This window comes from Gossypium hirsutum, chromosome A07 (assembly GCF_007990345.1).
Source record: "Gossypium hirsutum isolate 1008001.06 chromosome A07, Gossypium_hirsutum_v2.1, whole genome shotgun sequence".
Lineage (NCBI taxonomy): Eukaryota > Viridiplantae > Streptophyta > Magnoliopsida > Malvales > Malvaceae > Gossypium > Gossypium hirsutum.
In genome coordinates, this window is record NC_053430.1 from 25,452,583 (window position 1) to 25,474,782 (window position 22,200).

The 22,200-nt window shown below is 36.2% G+C and overlaps 2 protein-coding genes and 1 long non-coding RNA gene across 3 annotated transcripts; all 3 read right to left on the reverse strand.

Annotated features, from left to right (window-relative positions):
• Positions 1-5,815: 5,815 nt before the first annotated feature.
• LOC107955861 (uncharacterized) lies at positions 5,816-6,676 on the reverse strand. Its single transcript, XM_016891650.1, has 2 exons — positions 6,449-6,676; positions 5,816-6,367 (listed from the first exon to the last, which is right to left on the reverse strand). Exons 1-2 carry the CDS (start codon positions 6,674-6,676, stop codon positions 5,816-5,818), a joined length of 780 nt encoding a protein of 259 aa, XP_016747139.1.
• An 11,625-nt stretch (positions 6,677-18,301) lies between these two features.
• LOC107953079 (AUGMIN subunit 1) lies at positions 18,302-19,422 on the reverse strand. Its single transcript, XM_016888304.2, has 2 exons — positions 19,289-19,422; positions 18,302-18,675 (listed from the first exon to the last, which is right to left on the reverse strand). Exons 1-2 carry the CDS (start codon positions 19,367-19,369, stop codon positions 18,568-18,570), a joined length of 189 nt encoding a protein of 62 aa, XP_016743793.2. The 5' UTR covers positions 19,370-19,422; the 3' UTR covers positions 18,302-18,567.
• Positions 19,423-20,055: 633 nt separating this feature from the next.
• On the reverse strand, positions 20,056-20,659 carry LOC107953080 (uncharacterized). The gene is made up of 3 exons (XR_001699055.2): positions 20,509-20,659; positions 20,270-20,404; positions 20,056-20,178 (listed from the first exon to the last, which is right to left on the reverse strand). It is a non-coding gene; the product is annotated as an uncharacterized lncRNA (long non-coding RNA).
• Positions 20,660-22,200: the final 1,541 nt, after the last annotated feature.

A 22,200-nucleotide genomic window follows, 5' to 3' on the forward strand; every position in this document is an offset into this window, starting at 1 on the left:
TTCATTTTAGTGGGATGATCAAATTTTAGTTTAGATTGTGAATGATCTATGATTTGCATGATTTGAGTGTTTATTTAAATGATAAATGTGTTGGGATAAGTTTGGTCATATGTTAGCATATTTTTATGCAATTAAGGCATGATTTCATGGTTTAAAGTCTTATTTTTCTACAATTCAAGGCTTAAGTCTTGAGGAAGGACGAACATGTCTCAAGACATGGCACACAAGTCTCGGGCCATGTGTAACTTTCCAAACCCGACCTAGACGTTATGGCCGAATCTGGCGGCGTCACATGAGAGTGTTTTTAGAAAATCTTAGCAAGTTAAAAATCGTTCAGTTCATTATCGTTACTTAAGTCGTGAAATCTCTAAACCGATTATTAGGTAAACACATTTCATTATCGCGGAAGCTAAAACATCATTATTTCATTAATCAATAACTTAATAGTTTAAAAACCCGAAATAACTTAAAAATAGTTCAAGTTCAAAGACATTTTAATCCCAAAAATAAATATTTAAAAAAATAGTAGACAAATAGAATGTTACTCAAAAATCCATAAATGTCCAACAGTGGTCACCATCGAGCCTTCCGTCGTACTGGTCCATCTACTGCTGAGAATTACTTGACAGGCAAATATACAGAGGGGTGAGTTTTCGTAAAATCAATGTGTACATCCCCTCAAACAGCATGCATACAAACAGATAACAGAATACAGATAGTTTGGCCTTCGCCATATAGGTATCACATGCATAACAAATCAGATATCAGAAAACGTGCCCACCAACCCTGTACACCATTCCGACTAACCCAACACACCATGTAGGGATAAAATCGACCCACCCAACCCTACACACAAGTATGGGGATATAATCAACCTATCCAATCCTACACACCAAGAGATACCGTAAAATAGTACATATTAGATATATGCAGCGTAGCTGCCAGATAACAGGCTAATCGCCTCTCAGACTTCCTTCTCTTCACAACAATCCCAACCCAATACAATGCAACATACATATCATGACATGCTTATATGCAGATATCAGATCTTATCAAAATCATGATAGAATAGACATAAGGAATCAGACAGATACACATGCTTATAATAACATGCTTTTGCATTTAATTCAGTAATCAATCAGAGTATGAGGTTTAAGTAACGCTTACAGCCCCTATAGTTAGGTCATAGTCGACTTAGGCGACCCGTGCCTCCTTACAGGACATTTCAAACAAATTGGGCTCACACACCTGTGTGCCCTGCCTGTGTGAGCCCACATGCCCGTGTTGATCACACGGTTTGGGCCAAAGTCCTACACGCCTGTGTGGTTCACCCATGTGACCTACAAGCCCCTACGACCTACACGGCCCAATAAGTCAAGCCCGTGCCTCGCACATGGCCTCGCCAGCGTTACACGCCTGTGTCTATCACGCCCATGTGGCGAGTGTATGGCATGGTTCGTCAGTGACACGCCCGTATCTCGCGACGCAGGCTACCACATGGGCAAACCACACGTCCATGTGGCGTCGACAGACCACTTTTCGACTTTCGTCTAAACTCGATTGCTACGCGATCATAGTACACACCTAGGTTGTTTTCACTGTTAATCCAACCACGAGCACTCCAAAGCCTTCAACGAAGAATGGTGACTCCTCGCTGTTAAAAACTCAGTTAGTGATCCACAGATCCTTAAATATTTCCAAATCGACAGAACTGCTAGCTATACGTCTAAGCTTATCGAAAAAGAAGAAAAACAAAATAGAGGGGAAGGAGAAAGATAATTTTCAACAGCAAGGTTTTTTTGGGGGAAAACAAAAGAAAAGACGACAAAAAACAAAAAGAATGCCTTTATTCCAAAAAGAAGGGAATAAACCCTAATTTCCCTTAAAACCCCAACTCAAATTTCTGATAAGCCCAACTCTTAATTACAACTTGCAACAAAAATAATCCTATCGCCACTGCAGGGAATCGAACCCCTACCCTAAGCGCATTCCCTTGCCACTTAACCACTAGACTAGGATGCCCATTCTGTTAAGTTTTTACCCATAATTCATTATAAGCCTACTGACCTCAAGTCAGGCTTTATTCAACAAAATACCAAAACTTTCCCCAAGTTAAAGGTTGAACTTAGGACCTCTCAAACACACCTCAGAGCACATTATCACTTAACCCACATATATTTAAACCAAAAATAACTCAGAACATAAATTCAGACACTTCCAAGCCCAACACTTACAAAAGTCGAAACTATAAAAATTTGGGGCGTTATAACTCTACCCCCTTGAAGAAAATTTGTCCTCGAATTTTACTTGATTAGAAAAGGTGAGGATACGGCTGACGGATCGAATCCTCTGGCTCCCAAGTAGCCTCCTCAGTGCTATGATTCCACCACAACACCTTCACCAAGGGAATAGATTTCCTACGCTATATCTTAACGTCGTGATCTAAAATCTAAACTAGCTCATCCTCAAACGTCAGATCCGGTCTAACCTCAATCTCCTCCATAGGCACAATGTAAGTAGGATCGGAGCAATAGCGTCTCAACATCGACACGTGAAATACGTCATGTATACGATCCAACTTTGGAGGAAGCTCTAACTGATATGCGACTAGTTCCACTCGCTTTAGAATCCAGTACGGCCCAATAAATTGAGGACTCAACTTGCCCTTACGACCGAATCTCAGAACCTTCTTCCATGGCAAAACCTTAAGAAAAACCATGTCTCCTACTCGATGTCCTTCCTTTTCAAATTCGCATAGGACTTCTGTCTATCAGAAGTCGCTTTCAGTCGATCCCGAATCAAGTGGACCTTATCCTCAGTCTCTAATACTAATTCCGGACCCAGAATACGTTGCTCACCTAACTCAATCCAGCACAAGGGAGTGCAACACTTACGTCCATATAGTGCCTCATACGGTGCCATCTGAATACTAGACTGATAGCTGTTATGTAAGCAAACTCTACCAATGGCAAGTACTCCTCCCAACTACCTCGAAAATCCATAACACAACCCATCAACATATCATCCAGTACCTAAATCACCTTCTCTGACTGACCATCTGTTTGAGGATGAAAAGCAATACTGAAGTCAAGACGAGAACCCAAAGCCTCATGGAGTTTCCCCTAGAACTGAGACATAAAACGAGGATCCCTATAAAAAATGATCAAGACAGGTACCCCATGCAGCCTCACTATCTTAGAAATGTACAGCTTAGCCAGCTTTTACAAGGAGAAGTCCGTCCTAACAAGAATGAAATATGCAGACTTAGTCAATCGATCCACGACGACCCACACAGAATCCTTCTTAGTGGGTGTTAGGGGCAACCTACTAACGAAGTCCATCGTTACTCGCTCTCATTTCCATATCGGTATTTTCACTAGTTGTAGCAAATTCGGAGGTAATTGATGCTCAGCCTTAACCTGCTGACAAGTCATACAACGAGCAACAAAATTGATCACTTCACGCTTCAACCCTGGCCACCAGTACAACTCTTGGAAGTCTTTATACATCTTATTCCCACCAGGGTGCATAACGTAAGGACTACTATGTGCTTCCCTCAGAACCGACAATCACAAATCCTCATCATTAGATACACAGATCCTACCTCGAAAACACAGTACCCCATCACTATTAATCTCAAAATCAGTAGTAGTCCCAGTTTTAACTTGACGAAATCGCAACTGAAGAGACTCATCTCCTAACTGCTTATCCTTAATCTGACCCAGCCACGTCGGCCTAACCTGCAACTCAGCCAGGAGACTCCCATCGTCATAAAGACGCAGTCGAGCAAACAACGCTCTCAAATCAGCCACATCCCTACAGCTTAATGCATCAGCCACCACATTGGCCTTTCCAGGGTGATACTCAATACTACAGTCGTAGTCCTTGAGCAGCTCAACCCACTGACGCTGCTTAAGATTAAACTCCTTCTGAGTGGGGAGATACTTGAGGCTCTTGTGATCAGTGTAGACGGTACATTTCTCACCGTACAGATAGTGCCTCCAAATCTTCAATGCAAAGACAACTGCCGCCAACTCCAAATTATGTGTCGGATAACTAACCTCGTAAGTCTTAAGCTATCATGATGCATATGCAACTACCTTACCGTCTTGCATCAAGACGCAACCCAAACCCATATGTGACACATCACTGTAAACCATGAAGTCCTTATCAGGTTCAGGCTATATCAGAACTGGAGCCTAAGTCAAAACTATTTTAAGCTTCTCGAAGCTCTCCTACTGTGTGTCAGTCCAAACAAAAGGAACTCTTTTGCTCAAAAACTTGGTCAACGGTGCTGCGATCAACGAGAACCCCTCTACGAAATGTCGGTAATATCCAGTCAGACTCAGAAAATTACGGATCTCCGAAACATTCTTTGGCTGCTTCCAATCCATCACAGCCTCAATCTTACAAGAATCTACTCGAATCCCATCAGTAGAAACCACATGCCCTAAAAAGGTTACCTCCCTAAGCCAGAACTCACACTTCATAAACTTCGCATACAACTGTTTCTCATGAAGAATCTGCAGAACCACTCTTAAATGCTCGTCGTGCTCATCCTTAGACTTGGAATACACCAAAATGTCATCGATGAACACCACTACAAACTGATCCAAGTAGGGTTAAAACACATGGTTCATCAAGTCCATAAATGTCACTGGTGCATTAGTTAACCCAAATGGCATAACTAGGAACTCATAATGCTCATAACGAGTCCTAAATGTCGTCTTATGCACATCCGCCTCCTTTACCCTCAACTGATGATAACCTGACCGCAGATCAATTTTAGAAAATACTGAAGCCCCTCTGAACCGATCGAATAAGTCGTCAATCCTTGGAAGTGGGTACTTATTCTTAATCATCAACTTGTTCAATTGACGGTAGTCGATACACATCCTCATTGTACCATCCTTCTTCTTTACCAACAGAACAGGTGCTCCCAATGGAGACACACTGGGATGAATAAACCTACGATCCAACAGCTCTTGAATCTAAGCCTTCAGTTCTGCCAGCTCCTTTGGTGCCATTTGATAAGGAGCGATAGACACCGGAGCTGTACCAGGAATCAACTCAATCCCAAATTCTACCTTACGACTCGAAGGTAATCTTGGTAATTCCTCTATGAAAACATCTGAAAAGTCTTTCACCGTTCGAATGTTCTTAACCGAAGAGTCCCTAGAATCTGAGACATTGATGTAGGCCAAAAACGCCTCACATCCTTTCTTCACCAGCTTCTCTGCTACCATCGTAGATATCATATTACTTAGATAATTTTGTCGTTCTCCAATCATGACTATCTCATTATCCTCCTCAGTCCTTAGAACCATCCTCTTTTCAGCACAATCCAGACTTACACAATGCTTCACCAGCCAGTCCATATCCAGAATTAAATCGAACTCCCCAAACGGAAGTTCCATCAGATCAGCCAGAAATACTGTTCCTTGAACTTCCAATGGAACGTCTCTGAACAATTTACTAACCCTAACAGACTGTCCCAACGGACTCACCACTGAAATCTCACTAGAAGTGCTCTCGTACCGTATTCCCAAAGTCTTAGACACCGAACATGCAACATAGGAATGCGTAGAGCCTATGTCTATCAGTGCAACATAAGGTACCTTAAAAATTAAGAACGTACCTTTGATGACATCCGGAGCATCTCCATCATCACGACGACGTGCAGCATAGACAAGTACAGGCTGCCTCGCTTCAGTCGGCCCAGTACCTCGCCCGGTGCTCTCTGTCCTCGGCTCATACCATTACTACCCCTAGCCTGGCTTCGGCCCCTAGGTAGTTGCTGAACTACCCTCGATGGCTATGCAGTCTCAGTAGCTGGAGCTTGCATCTGGTTACCCCTCAGTAGATAATCTTTAACTTGATGCTCAGTCGACCCACGCCTTAAACAAGCTCCAGTAGACCTACAACACTCGCCTGGATGGCGTCTATTGCAAAGCTGACAAATCGCCACCACAGCAGGTGCAACAATAGGCCCAACTCTCACGGGCCCATCAGATCTGGCCTTTTTACTAGGCTTCATCCCAGTACCAGAAGACCCAGAATCCCTCTTAACCTTTCTTTTCTCACTGTTTTGGCGCTCAGCGCGCTTGACCTCCTCCGTAATCTTGGCCTTATAGACCAACACGGCAAACTCACACTCCCTCTGCGGAGCTATTAGGACCCTCAAATTATCCTTAAGGCTGTTTTCAAAACGAACACAGCGCTCATACTCAGTCGCCACCATGTCTCGTGCATAACGGCTCAGCCTCAGAAAGTCGGCCTCATACTCGGCCACCGAATGATCTCCTTGAGTAAGATTCGGGAACTCACGCCTCCTAGTATCGATATAACTGGCCTCCACATACTTGCTCTAGAAGGTCGTCTTAAACAAATCCCAAGTCAACCTATCAGGTTGAGTTCCCTCCTTAACGGTCAACCACCACTAATATGCCTCATCGCGAAGCAGAGACATAGCACCATTGAGCTTCTGCTCATCAGTAAAATCCAAATCATCCATTATGCGCTCTGTGGCCTCCATCCAATACTCGGCCACACTCGTAGCAACTCCAGTAATGCCCCTAAATATCTTAGCCCCATTCAACCGGAGTCGTTCCGTAACTGACCCACGGCCTCTAAATCCAGCATTAGCCCCAACAACCCTCTCCAGGATTCGCAGCATGGCCTAGGACAATGCTTCATCCCCAACTACACAGTCCTGAGACTCAGCATTAATTTTAGTAATAGGTGACACCGGCATCTTGCTAGTGTCCAAATTAGGGATTGTATCAGATGCGAAGGACTCAGCTCAAATCCCTTTACGGCCTCTACCTCGGCCTCTAGTACCCCATCCATGAGTACTACATTTGCTCATCGTAATTATTGAATTAATTTGTATTTAGAAGTTTTATGCACATTAGTTTACAGTTTCAATAATTATTAGCAGATATTTTATACAAAATAGTATCAAAATTTCAGAGTCAGTTATCGCAAGTAATAAGCTCACTATAGTTTCAGTTTACACTACCTAAGTGTTTCAGTATAGTACTACCTATAGTAGTCTCACAATACATACATAGTGTTTCAGACAAATATAGATAATATTTCATTTTAAGCATGCTTCAGATAGTATATATCAGAGTTTAAAAGAACTTACAGGATCGGTGCCGGAGACTCGGTGTACCACATATTTATTATCAAATATTTCAAAACATTTCACAAACCATTTTCTTTAAACCTAATTTTGAAACTCAAAATTCACAGCCGAGTTTTGAACCTGGCTCTAATACCACCAAATATAACACCCCCAAACCCGGCTTAAACGTTATGGCTGAATCTGGCGGCGTCACATGAAAGTGTTTTTAGAAAATCTTAGCAAGTTAAAAATTGTTCAGTTCATTATCGTTACTTAAGTCATGAAATCTCCAAACTGATTATTAGGTGAACACATTTCATTATCGCGGAAGCTAAAACATCATTATTTCATTAATCAATAGCTTAATAGTTTAAAAACCCAAAATAACTTAAAAGTAGTTCAAGTTCAAAGACATTTTAATCCCAAAAATAAATATTTAAAAAAATAGCAGACAAATAGAATGTTACTCAAAAATCCATAAATGTTCAATAGTGGTCACCATCGAGCCCTCCGTCACATCGATCCATCTACTGCTGAGGATTACCTGACAGACAAATAAACAAAGGAGTGAGTTTTTGCAAACTCAGTGTGTACATCCCCTCAAATAGCATGTATACAAACAGATAACAGAATACAGATAGTTTGGCCTTCGCCATACAGGTATCGCATGCATAACAAATCAAATATCAGAAAACATGCCCACCAACCCTGTACACTATCTCTGACCAATCCAACACACTATGTAGGGATAAAATCGACCTACCCAACCCTATACACCAAGTATGGGGATATAATTAACCCATCCAACCCTACACACCAAGAAGTACCGTAAAACACTACATAATAGATATATGCAGCGTAGCTGCCAGATAACAGGCTAATCGCCTCTCAGACTTCCTTCTCTTCACAAAATTCCCAACCCAATGCAATGCAACATACATATAATGACATGCTTATATGCAGATATCAGATCTTATCAAAATCATGACAGAATGGACATACAGAATCAGACAGATACACATGCTTATAATAACATGCTTTTGCATACAGTTTAGTAATCAATTAGAGTATGGGGTTTAAATAACGCTTACCGCCCCTATAGTAAGGTCACAGTCGACTTAGGCGACCCGTGCTACCTTATAGGACATTTCAAACAAATTGGGCTCACACACACGTGTGCCCTGCCCTTGTAGGCCCACACGCCCATGTGGTTCACCATGTGACCCACATGCCCGTGTGGCCTACACGCTCGTCAGTGACATGCCCGTGTCTTGCGATGCAGGCTACCACAGGGGCAGACCACAAGCCCGTGTGGCGTCGACAGACCGCTTTTTGGCTTTCACCAAAACTCGATTTTTACGCAATCGGAGTACACACCTGGTTTGTTTTCACTGCTAATCCAACCACAAGCACTCCAAATCATTCAATGAAGAACGGTGATTCCTCGCTCGGTTAGTGATCCACAGATCCTTGAATATTCTCGAATCAATAGGACCGCTAGCTTTACGTCTAAGCTTATTGAAAAAGAAGAAAAAAAAAGAGGGGAAGGAGAAAGATGATTTTCGGTAGTAAGGTTTTTTTTTTAGGAAAACAAAAGAAAAGACGGCAGAAAACAAAAAGAATGCCTTTATTCTAAAAAGAAGGGAATAAACCCTAATTTTTCTTAAAACCCCAACTCAGATTTCTAATTAGCCCAACTTTTAATTGTAACTTGCAGCAAAAATAATCCCATCGCCATTGCAGGGAATCAAACCCCTGACCCTAAGCGTATTCCCTTGCCACTTAACCACTAGACCAGCTAGCTCATTCTGTTAAGTTTTTACCTATAATTCATTATAAGCTCACTGACCTCAAGTCAGGCTTTATTCAACAAAATGCCAAAATTTTCCCTAAGTTAAAGGTTGAACTTAGGACCTCCCAAACACACCCCATAGCACATTATCACTTAACTCATATATATTTAAACCAAAAATAACTCGGAACACAGATTCAGACACTTCCAAGCCTAACACTTACAAAAGCTGAAAGTACAAAAATTTGAGGCGTTACAACATGGTACGCAAGTCTCGAGACATGGCAAGTAAGGTCTAAGGTCTTAAAAAATGATTCTAAGGTCTCAAGACATGGCACGCAAGTCTCGGGACATGGCAAGTAAGGTCTAAGGTCTCAAGAAATGATTCTAAGGTCTCATGAAATGATTCTTATATCTCAAGACATACGAAGTTAGTAGCTAATTTAGTTAAAAAGGAAGCAAGTCTCGAGACATGATTTCTGTGTCCCAAGACATAAGTCCAAATTTGTTAATTAGGCTTCCAAGTTAGAGTTTAAACCCAATTTGAGCTCAATTTTTGTTGGATATGACCTATGGATGTTGGAAACAAATATTTTGTTAATTGGGCTTCCAAGTTATAATTTAAACCCAGTTTGAGCTCTGGTGACTGATGTGACATTCTTTATCTATCTAGGCTTCCGGACTGGTAAGGAGTGTTTCATTTAGTGTTATCAAAGCCAAGTTAAGTTGCTTTTAGCTTCGATTTAATATAATTAGATAGTGAGTCTATTGGAAAAAATATAGTTTGAAAATAATTATCTTGCACAATAGAAAATTAAAATTTTGAAAATCAAGTCAGTTTGTGATATTTATAATAACAAAACCTTTATCGAAATCACACACGTGTTTTTGACTAGATGAATCTTAGTTGTTCCTAACTTTCAACCAAACGGCCTTCTTCTCTATTCTTGTACCATGAATGGCTTCGATTGTGGGCTCAAACGAATTCGAATCAAATATAGAATAAAAAATAATTTAGTTTACTTTCAGTGGGAAAGCAAAATTCTCTCATTAATAGAAACAGTATAATTTTTATTCTGAAAAATAAAATTTATACTTTAGAAAATAAATTTTCACTATTTTCGAGCAGAATAACAATATCTCAAAGTTGTTCATTTATCCCTACCGATGTCATCTATTTATAGGGAGAAAAAGTGAAACCCTTGTTGAATTAGTAGAAGTCTATTTCAATTGAAAAACAAAATCCTAGTGTAACTAGGAGAGAGAGGGGTGGCAACCCTAGTTAAATATACTAGGGTTTGCCATCCTTTGTATTAGCATGAAGGGCTTTTGAGTCTCTCCCGTATCGAGTCTAATTATAAGTACATCCTAGACTGTTAACCCAATATTTTATAATTCAATACAACTCAATACATGTTTTTATATTTTCCAAAATAAACATCATAAATAAATTTAGATAAATTAATTTATCAATTAATTAATTTTCTTAACCTGATTCTAATTCTGTTAAAATTATTGTAACTTTACTGTAAAAGAATCTATGAGAAAATATATTTAATATTTCTACATTCAACGGATTCACTATGATCAATTAATTGAATTCATTATCGAAATTCAATTAATTAGTTAGTTAATTAATAATTTGAAAATCCATAGATTAAATTTTCAGACCATTTTCATTTAGTTAGAAAACCAAATTCATTTTCGAATGTTTCTTATTTCTCCAATTTTACCATTTCTATTGATTTTTGTTCATTTGATTCAACATGCAATTCATTTTTTGTTTCAATGAGCTAGCAGAGAGACCAATTGGACATATGTGATTAGCGCTCAAATGATTTATAATTAAGTTTCAACTTTTCACCTATTAATTATAAACTCATTTAGTCACGAAATCACTTCATTATAGTATTGTAACCGAGTTCTCCCTAATAACATATCATTACAAAAGCAACTCAATTAATGCTCATCCAATGACCTTGTAATAAATGTGTTACTCTCATAGGATATCCTTAATCTTTTTAGGATAATCCGCTCTCATAATATGATCATATTTTATCTCATGGTAACCATTACATCTTCCTTCATGAAAAGTTAATTACTATCAAATAAGCAAGTCATTCATCACAAAGACAATCGACCCATGGTCACGTTTACTTTTTGTCTATCATGTAATGCCAATAAGAGGATATCATTTACCCATGTCTTAGGTTATGAATTGCACTATTGTGAATGACGCTACATTCTATAGAAGTCGTACAGCCGTTTGTGATAGTACATCGAGCATGACCCAAGTAGAATAGATACTAGATCCGTTTACGGATTTATTCATTTGTGACGTTCATAGTGTGGCAACCTTAATCCTAAGTAGATGATAGACTATGTATGTGTGACTAATAAGTTCAAATAGATAAGGAATCAAAAGCTGGTGCGTTAGGTATATAACTTTTTCAGTATGTAGCATCATTCCACAATAGTGGAATTCATAACCCCAAAAAAATGGTAAATGATATCCTTTAATCGCATTACATGATAGATAAAAAGTAAAAGTGACCATAGGTCATTTGTCTTTGTGATAAATGACTTGATTACTATTTGATAGTAATAGACTTTGCATGAAGGAAGATGTAAAGATTACCATGAGATAAAATAGGATCACATTGGGAGAATAAATTTATCCCAAATAGATTAAGGATATCTTATAAGGTTAACACACTTATGACAAGGTCATTAGATGATCACTTATTAAGTAATTTTTGTAATGGTATGTAATTAGGTTAAGCTTAGTCACGATACTATAGTAGAATGACTTCGTGACTAAATAAGTTTATAATTAATAGGCAAAAAACCCAAACTTAATTATAAATTATTTGAGTCATAATTATATATGTTCAATTGGTCCCTCCGCTAGTTTGTTAAAACCAGTAATGAATTACATATAAAACCAAATGGATAGAAATGAATGGAAATAATGAAGTAAGAGAAATGGGTCACATTCACAAATGAATGTGTTTTCTCACTAAGTACAGAATTGAATTGAAAATTAATTTAAGGTTTTTTTGACTTATTAATTAATTATAAATAATTAAATAATTGAATTTTATAAATTAAATTAAATTAATTAATCATTATGAATATGTTGAATAAGGAAATTAAATATATTTCCTTGTATATTTTTTACGGTAAAGCTGTCATGACTTTAACGGAATTAAAATTAAGTTAAGAAAATTATTTAATTAGGAAATTTATTTAGTTAACTAAATAAATTGAACAAAAAAATTATTTTGGAAATAGAAAACAAATATTGGGTTGGATTAAATTATAAAGTATTGGGTCAAAAGTGTAGAAAGCACATATAATTGAACTCAATATATGAGAGGCTTAAATTCCCCTCATGCAACAACCCTAGTATTTTTAACTAGGGTGTGTCACCCAACCCTACTCTAATTAGAGAAGTAGTGTGCTTTCTATTTAAATAATATTATTTTACAAGAGCTTATTCAACCAAGATTATTTTATCTCTCCCCATAAATAGATAACACCGGTTGACCTAAAGTACACACTTCTTAATTATTCAATTATCATTATTCTGCCAGAAAATAGTGAGAATTTATTAACGAAGTATAAATTCTATTTTCTAGGAATTACGATCTTTACCAATTTTTATTGAGATAATTACTTTTTATTTTGCATCATTCGAACTGTTTTGTTGTAAAATACAAACAGAACAGTAACAAAAGTTTAACATTACAGCATTCTAAATTAAAACATATTCCATCGCTAACAAACCTACGTTTACAACAAAACGCCAAGCTTTAAATATTTTCTCGCGATAAATACCTGCAATCGCCAAGGAAGATGCCATTTTGTTTCCTTTCTTATCAGCCATATAGAAACCAAACAGCTTCTTTAGTTTCTTCCATCGAAAACGGTTCCTCCAATTTCAAAACCATTTCCTCATTAAACATTCTGAACTTCAGAACCAAGTCCATATTCCATCTTCTTGTTGGACAATCAAAATAGTTTTTGAAAAAATTGTACAAACTCTCTTTCATCTCCTTAGGTTCCTTGTACCATCGGCCCCCAATTTTTAGGCTATACACCATCTTTCTATTAGCTTTGATTTTAACAGCTCTATGGAAAAAAGCACTGTTGGTATCCCCTTCTTTTAACTATGTCATCCTTGATTTTTGTCGCCAAATAGATTCTTTAAATTTTATTGTTTTCCAAAGCTCGATGTTCAACTTTTTTAACTCATCCGCTTCCTGCCCAGTCAACATTCTTTGTTCACTTACTTCATCTATCTCCGTTATCCTATCTTCTTTTCAATAAATATTTTTTCCAAAATATTGCCAGCATAAAAGATTCCTATTCTTAAGAGCTCCCTTCAGCTTACGCAATTTAACTGCCGTTTGCCCTCTTAAACAACCCATTCCTGACCATTCTATCTCAATTAATCTTATATAGTCATCTTTTTGAACCATGCATTAATGAACTTGAAAGGTTTTGGCCCCCAGTCAAAAGATTCATTTACCAACAAGACTGGTATGTGGTCCGATATCGATCTGTTAACCCTTATCTGTTGTAAGTCCTTCAAACGAACCAGCCAATCTTCCTCAAGTAAAAATCAGTTAAGTCTGCTACGTTTACTGTCCAGATTAATCCAAGTGAACTTTTTTCCCAATAGCGGCAGGTCAACCAACTTACATTTATAAAAAAACTCACCAAACTCCTTTGACCCCTTTCTCAAAGCCCTAAAATTAATTCGTTCACTTCTATTTCTCACCACGTTAAAATACTCACCTATTATCCATGCTCTAGTAAATTGATTTCTTGACCCGTATAGCTCTTCCCACAGAATTTTTTTATCTGAAAGATTTTTGGGAGCATATACATAATTAGGACTGCCTCTTTCCCTTCATGCACCCATTTACCTTCGACTATAATAAACCACTTCCCACAAAACTCTACATCGACCGAAACCATACCCTTATCCCATATTGTTAATAAACCTCCTGATCTTTCAATTGCAGCAGTGAATTTAAAATCAAAACAGTCATCACCTCAATCTTTCTAACTAAATCTATTGACACATTTTCTAACTAAGTTTCTTGAAGGAAACAAACATTAGCCCTAGTCATTCTCACTAAACTATTGACAGCATCAATTTTAGATACCGATCCCAGCCCTCTAATGTTCTAGGTGACAATTTGCATATTTCCAACCAAATTGATCAATTAAAAATAAAACCAATTTAAACAACCACTCACCAGAATCTCAAAACCCCCTACCCTCTGCCTTTGATGGCTCCCTATTGCTTTCCTTCAACCCTCATTATCTCTTCGATAATTATCTCCTCATCACCTTCCACACAAAATCCCAGTCTTTTTCCCCACCTTCCACGTCTTCTTCACTTCTTTGAAGATGACTTTCCTTCTGTTACTGATGTCCAAATTCAATAATGACAAATTTGCTATGCTTTCGTCGTTCTTGGAATCCCCATTTCCTTTCGATTTTCTAATTCCCCTGTCCCTCTTCTGCTTCTCTTTCGTTGTAGGCACTATGTCCTGAATCTCTTGCATGGATCTGATCTTCTTATTCAACACTTTCTTGTTTCTTTTGTTCTGTCTTATTTGAAAAAATTCCTCTTCAATTTCTGATGCTGTAATCCTATCCCTTTGTTCCTCTGTCTCTGATAAAAAAGATGAAATTTGATTTAACTTTGGCCTCTCTTCATTGTCTGAAATCTGCATAACTTTCTCATTAAAGCCCATTTCATTAACCTCCGTTATTTGAGTTTCCATCCCTTTATTCTGATTCAATACCAATGCCAAGCCCATATTATTAAATCTTCAAGGCCCCGATTTGATAAATCAACATTTGCCTCCCCTACTTCAGGACAACTCATCGCATTACAAAAAGAGTTATTCTTCACATTAAATGCCTAAGTCGACGTACCCTGCACCTCATTATTATTTCCTTCATTCTCGAGGCATGGTTCAATAACTCCTTCAACCCCATCATTTCATCTTCCTTCCGATGACAGTTCTATTTCCCATTTGTTTGTCGATTCCACTTCCTACGATACATCTTCTTCTCTCACCATTTGATCCCCAGTTCTTTTTTTATTTTCATTTGTTTTTTCCACCAGACCTCTTTCTTTTATATGAATTGGAAATATATCATTGCCAACCTTCAGCATTATCGCTTTATCAAGTTTATGTGCTTGCTTTATTAAGATCAAAATATCCATCTTGTCAAAGTTGTTTACCATTGTCAGATTTTCACCCATTGCAATTATCTCTCCCTATAAACCTACCACTCTCTTAAACGTTTGGTAGTTCCAACAATAAAGTGGAATCCCTGAAACTTCGATCCAAGCTGCCCTTTCCATAACTTTAAATTTTTCCGACCATGGCTCTATATTGATGAAAAATTCTTTTAGGTATGCCCAGTCTTTTTGCTTTAAAATCTCCAAAAGCTCATCATCAGGAACCTCAATTAGAAAGTATCTACCCTGAATTCTCTTAACATTTAAATCTCCAGGGCCTAAACTAGCTATTCTTTCTGACAAGCTATTTGAATTACAAAAAGACATGGTCTCCCCCACCAAGCAATGTTGTAGCTTCTATAGTTGTTCATTCTCAACATGGCCTTCAACAACTTTTATTTTGTTCATCCCTGTACTTTCCACTTTAATTGACTTTAGCCTTCCGTATAACACATTGCCATTTGATTTTTCCCATACCTCTTCCGATACTCCATCCCTCTCGACTGCATCTCCTCCTTTTGGCTTAAATCTTTCTTTGCCTGTACTTTTTTTTCCATATTTTCCTATTGCCACTGAATCTGGCCATTTTTACCCAAATATTTTTTCCTAAAATCACGATCCCATTGACCTTTGAAATTTCCCTTTGAGCATCCACCATTTTAGCAAACCGTACAAATCCTTTTACCCACCATGCTTCTCTTAAATGGAATAAAAGCATCCAATACATTCCCATGAAATCGAAATAACGCCCATAATCCTTTCCAATGCATGTTGTCCGGAATATTGTATACGAATATCGTAGATTATCTCTCACTTTCTGATCACCCATGCTGGTGCATTTTTAGTATGTCCTACTGAAAGTAATAATATCATTTCTTGTTATATGTTTGGTTTGTGTTGTTCAAGCCCACACTTGACACAATTCAGGTATGAGGATAAGGAGAAGTTTGTTCGATTGAAAGATATGATCGAATTCGATTAAATTATAGGATTGACTTGATTCTGTCTCGCACAAAGTACAAGTACTTATCGATAAAGGTTTATTGCTATAAATATTACAAATTGACTCGATTTTGAAAAAATTTAAACTTCTGTAGCAACTATAAAATTGTTTTCTTGATCGGATTTCACCAACACCTTACTAAGATTATCAATCTTCTTTTGCTTTTGGAAACCACTAATGGTCAACCCTGCATTCTCTACTAGTGTTATATAGGGCATGACACTCATAATTTCTTCTCGTTGGTCCATTGGACATAGGAATATGCTTCTTTAAGAGATGGAAAAGGAGTTTTTCCAAGGACTTGAACTCTAATATGATCAAACTCATGGTTCAGCTTAGCTAAAAAATCATAAACTCGCTCTTTATCAATAAATTTTTGAAATTTGAGTGCATCTCCTACATTGGTTTCTTGAAAATCTTGATAGTAATCCAATTCCTACCACAACTCACTCAAGTCAACATAATATTGGGAAATTGACATCTCATCTTGCCTTGTGCTATGGAATTTTTTTCGTATCTCAAATATTTGAGCATCATTTCCCACTTGTGAGTAGATGAGAGCAGTTTCACTCCATATTTTTGTAGTACTATCGAGCAATAAACATGTTTTAGAGATTTGATGTTGCATCAAGTTGATAAGACATAACATGACAATTAGGTTTTCTAGGTCCCATAAATTAAATATAGGATCACCAATAGCAGGTGTATTCTTTTCACCGGTAATATAACTTTGTAATCCTCTAGCTTTGATGAATAATAGACATGACCCAAATCAAGAAAGGTAGTTATTACCATCAAACTTTACGAGACTAATTTGTAGTGAATGATTTTCAAAATTGGTAACTTTTTTTTATCATCTTCCATTTTATATAGCAAAGAGAAAAAGAGAACAAAATGTTCCCTAAAAGAAAATTTTGTTACTAGCAAAAAAATTACCTAAAAGATTCTAACAACCACTAATGATGTTAAACATAGAGAGAGTATTCTAAAAATAGTGACCCATGAGCAGCAATAGCATCGAGTAGGAAAAATTTTGGCAAGATGGATGTACACAAAAACTTTGAGTTGAAAGTTGAATTCAAAAAGTGGAGTCAATTTTATTGATAAATTTGAAAGAAAAGTTATAATCTCTAGAAATTTCTTAAATACAAAGAAATATATCTTTTGATTCTTCTCTCTGGTTTGACTTAGAACCAAGGGTTGTCTGACTTGGTCTTGAGCGGATGTAGATTGCTTCAAGTGTGGTGTTGACTTACTCTTGAAATGGGTTTGGACCTTCTTTCTTTAGAGCACGTTTGGTTCGCTGTATTGGATTAGAGGTGTATTGGATTGGATTAGAGGTGTAATGGAATAGAGGTGTAATAGCAAATCAACTGTTTGGTTGAATGTAATGGAATAGAGGCGTAATAGTAAAACTGTGTTTGGTTGAATGTAATAGAGGTGTAATAGCATAATGGAGAAAACTAAAATGACCAGAATACCCTTAGCATAAATTTGTTTTGGTAAATGATTATTGTTATTGTTATTTAAATTTTAATAAGATTATTTATTATCAAAATAAATAATTTAATCATATTTAAACATAATTATTATTTAATATATTTTAATTAAAATATATAATTTAATAAAATTCTTAATAATTAGCAGAAATTTGTTTTGGTAAATTATTTTATTTAAATTTTAATAAGATTAATATCAATAATAAATAATTTAATCATATTTAAACATAATTATTATTAAATATATTTTAATTAAAATATATAATTTAATAAAATTCTTAATAATTAATATTCTTATATGAATTTACTCAAACCATAATATATGATACTGTAAAATATAAAATAACATAATTATTATTAAATATAATATAATTAAAATATATAATTTAATAAAATTCTTAATAATTAATATTCTTATATGAATTTACTCAAATCATAATATATGATTATAACTAATATGATTTAATTAAATATATGATTTAATAAAATTTAAAATTATTATAACTAATATGATTATAGTTTATGAATTTGTATAATTTAAAATAATAATTATTACATATAATTTAATAATAATATATAATTTCATAAAATTCTTGATAATAAAAATTTGCAAAAGTTGATGACAAAGGGGAAAGAGCAGGAGCTTAAGACGATTACATTACAACGTGCATGCATAAGCACACATAGCGTACATACCAACTTCAAATTAATACTATAACACGTTACAACTTGAATCTCATAAATCTGAATAGTTGTCTGCAACATCACACTGTCTTTTGGTTTCGATCACCTGGGCAAACTCACCCTTCCAGAAGTTCACTAATAAAAAATCAGCACGTTGTTCAGAAGAAAGTAAATTCTATTGTAAGCCAATCAATCTGACGTAGCAAGGGCTGATTGCAACACATCTTCCAGGTATTTTTCAGCAGCAGCATACTGCCTTTTCTTGTCCTCAATTGCTAAGGCAGCTAAAGCTTTATCCTGCACGAACAAAAATAAAATAACGGTAATACTGCGCACTTCTTTAGAGCACATTCCCTCATTGCAAGGACAAGGATATGGAAACTAGGGCCCCAAGTCCAAAACATTCTAGACAAAGATGACGACCAAAATTGAACTTTGAACATAGACCATCTGAATTAACAATGTTACCTATATTATGACTTGTCAATAAGGATGCAAGTTTTACATAACAAGCAGTGCCAAGCAGGGTACCACCAAAATGTTAAGACACGTGGAAAAAGTGCGTCTACTTATGTGTTTGATGAGATTAAATGCACATCAAATATAAATTCTGTTCATTTATTTATATCAAAACCATAAACAATCTTGAGAGAGAAATATACAAAAATACTATGTGAAGCTTCACTACAAAGATCCATAGAAACCTCATATATTTACAATTACTATTTTACTCTTGTAGCTTTACATGAAGACATGATGGGCGATGAACAGACAAGAGGATCCATTACCAAAGAGTCTGATATAGGAAATAAAGACCAAGTATAATAGAGAAGAAATTTTGATATGTATATAGAAAACATTAACACCAAAGCACAATAGTGCTCCAATGCCAACCATGATAACATATTACCGGAGGTAGGTCCTGGTAGCTCCTCAAAGTATCTAAGATGGGTTTGGTCTTCTTCTCTAAGTCCTTCCTGTGTTCGGCCATTTCAACCAACACCCCATTATTAATTTCATGTGTGTAGCCCACACGATTCAGTAATGCCTATCAAACAAGATTAAGCATAAATGAAACGCAGAAAGAATTCATGCAAGCAACATATATGTGATAATTAGATAGCCAAAATCTTGATAAATTAACAATGAGTGAGAAAACAAGAATAGCTACATCCTTGTAGCTTTATATGCAGTACTTTATTATTTAAATTCCAATATATGCAAAAGTGCAATATTCACCAAGGAAAATGATTCTTCTACTAAAATGATCTAATGATAAATTGTCCAAGACTATGAACTAGTACCTCAGCTAATGATTTTTCAGCTTTAAAACAGAATCCGTACAATAATTCTATTCCAACTCTGCCTATATATGAAGTTCTAAGTCTCCTGTTCAATCCATTTTATTTATAATTTCGAATAGTAATAAAAAGTCATTTTATACATTGAATGTCCTGTCTATATGGTTGATAAACTTTAACCCTACCACTCAAATCAAACCATGCATATCCAGTTAAATTTCATCCACTTACGGCAAAGGCAGCTTCTCTTTCCACCCATTTTTGTCCCTTTTAACTGATAAATAGTATGTTCATCTCAGAAGAACCAACAGCTTAAATTTCTGTAACTAGTTTTGCATCTTAATGCATCCCTGAAAATAAAAATACAAAGGATACCCTATAGTTGTTATACTGTTGCATGTACTGTCGCTCCTTTGACGCCATAACACCCAAGTTCGTCTTTCAATTTTCCATTTGAGCATCACATGGAGCCACATCATCTTCTAGTTGTGCTAATGTCCTATATGAAAATATCAATTTCTTCTCAATAACCATCAAATAGACTCAAACGAAGGGCTAAATTTAGGGTGGTAAACGTACAAATTCTTTACCTTTTCAAATAGGTTAACCTAGCTATTGCTTTTCGAGTATACTCAAGAAGAGTTTTGGACTCTTTGTGCACTTTAGCCCTCTTCTCATCTACCCCAGTCTTTCTCAAAGAAATATCACCCATTGCTACAAGAAAACTAGATCCATTTTGTTTTTCTTCCTCGTTAGGTTCCAAATATAATACATGGAAATCAACATGAATTACGGAAGTTTTCAAAATTGTAAATTGAAAGCAACCCACCTACTAAGTTCGGTGTCTCGAATATTCAACAAATTAGCAACGTTTGCCAGAACTTGCGCCGATGCAACCACATTTGACGGCAAACTCTCCTGCGCTAATCCTACGTTCTCCAATATCTCTCTAATTCGTGCAACTATAAGAGATTTCAATTTTAGGAAGAACAAGATGAAATTGTTTGAATTTGAGAATTTCAATTCAATTTAGAAAGAAAAAAAAAACAAATTAGGACCTTGAGAACGGTATTCGGCGGCTTTCTGGCGAAAATCGTTGGCAACAATGTTGGCAGCTTGAGTCTTTGCCTGCGAGACGGTAGCCAGATTGTACAAATGAGCAATGCTTCGCAGAGTGTATTCGAAATCAGGGGCTTCTTTCCCGGCGGCATCGAACTGAGCCAGAATAATAAACAAAAACGGTGGGAGATGGAAGGAGAAATTTTGAGGACAGAATAGGAGAGGGTCGGGTAGGGAGCGAGGGTAAAACAGAGAGCAAGGGACGGAAGGCGGACGTAATAGGTATTACAGGGATTTGGGAAGGGATTACAAAAGCAGCAAAAAAGGGGATTAGGTCGGGATTGGTTTACGCCCGTAATGCCTATTACAGCGAACCAAACGCCGGATTAGAGGCGTCATGTAATACGCGCGTATTCGGCCTGTATTGTATTAGGTAATACACTGAACCAAACATATCCTTAGTTGAAATGGATCAAAAGGCGACTTTCTTCAGAAATGGCTTTTGACCTCTTCTACATGGTTGAAGTATATCAAAAGGCGGTCTTTCTTCAAAATTGATAAGGCATTCTTTAGAATTTCTTCAAGTTCTTCGACTTCTTCAGAAAATTCTACAGAGATTTTATGGGCTTCATGAACTTGTGTATATGTAGAATGGCTTGAGGTGACCCCTTTTTATAATGTCAATTACTTGAATAAAAAAGAGTTCTTATAGAATTTAACTGCTTCATTTAATTGTTCTACAAAGATTTAAACTTTTTTATTTATTATTTTTTCTTATTAATTTAATTAATTAAATATAAAACAATCATGTATTATCACTTAATTATTTTATTTTTAATTAGTAATAATATAAAATTTTAATATTTATCCCTTAATTAATTTAAATTAATTAGAGAAAAATAACTATGACATAGATATGACGTCACCATTTTCACCATGATAATTTTTATTTTAACCCACAATAATTTTGGCTTGACCCCCGGAGCTTTGTAATTGGTTTAAAAAACTATTTGTTTACAATAGGCTACACGCGTCGACAAATGAAAAAGAAACAGGAGGCTGACGAAGGTACGTGAGTCTCACGTGAGGGTTTTTGGATACTAGATTCTAGGGTTTCACTGATAGTGAGGTTCCGATCTTTTTAGTATGGGTGATGAGAAAGAAAAATGGGCCTAAGTGGTAAGTAGCAAATATGAGGTTTTAGGGTCTTGAAATTTTGGAACAAATTCTTTCTTAAATCTAAAATTTTAACTCTAATACATTGTAGAAATCAGAGAACAATAGAAGAAAATAGAGGAATTTGGAAGAATTACTTTTTCACTCATACTTTAAAATGAATATTACATAGCTATTTATACACAAAAAAATAAACTTATCTAAAGAAAGATAATTTGTAATTTAATGTTATAATCCTTAAATTTAAGTCAGTCTAATCCCTAAATATTAGTAATGAGATTAGTTG

What these genes read in the sequence shown, in the direction of transcription:
- LOC107955861 (XM_016891650.1), bottom strand. Translation starts at nt 6,676, where the DNA reads ATGCTGCGAATCCTGGAGAGGGTTGTTGGGGCTAATGCTGGATTTAGA. An exon ending in TGTCTCTGCTTCGCGATGAG is followed by an intron (nt 6,368 to 6,448) that starts GCATATTAGTGG and finishes ACGACCTTCTAG; the next exon opens with AGCAAGTATGTGGAGGCCAG.
- LOC107953079 (XM_016888304.2), bottom strand. Translation starts at nt 19,369, where the DNA reads ATGGCCGAACACAGGAAGGACTTAGAGAAGAAGACCAAACCCATCTTA. An exon ending in GCTACCAGGACCTACCTCCG is followed by an intron (nt 18,676 to 19,288) that starts GTAATATGTTAT and finishes TTGTTCGTGCAG; the next exon opens with GATAAAGCTTTAGCTGCCTT.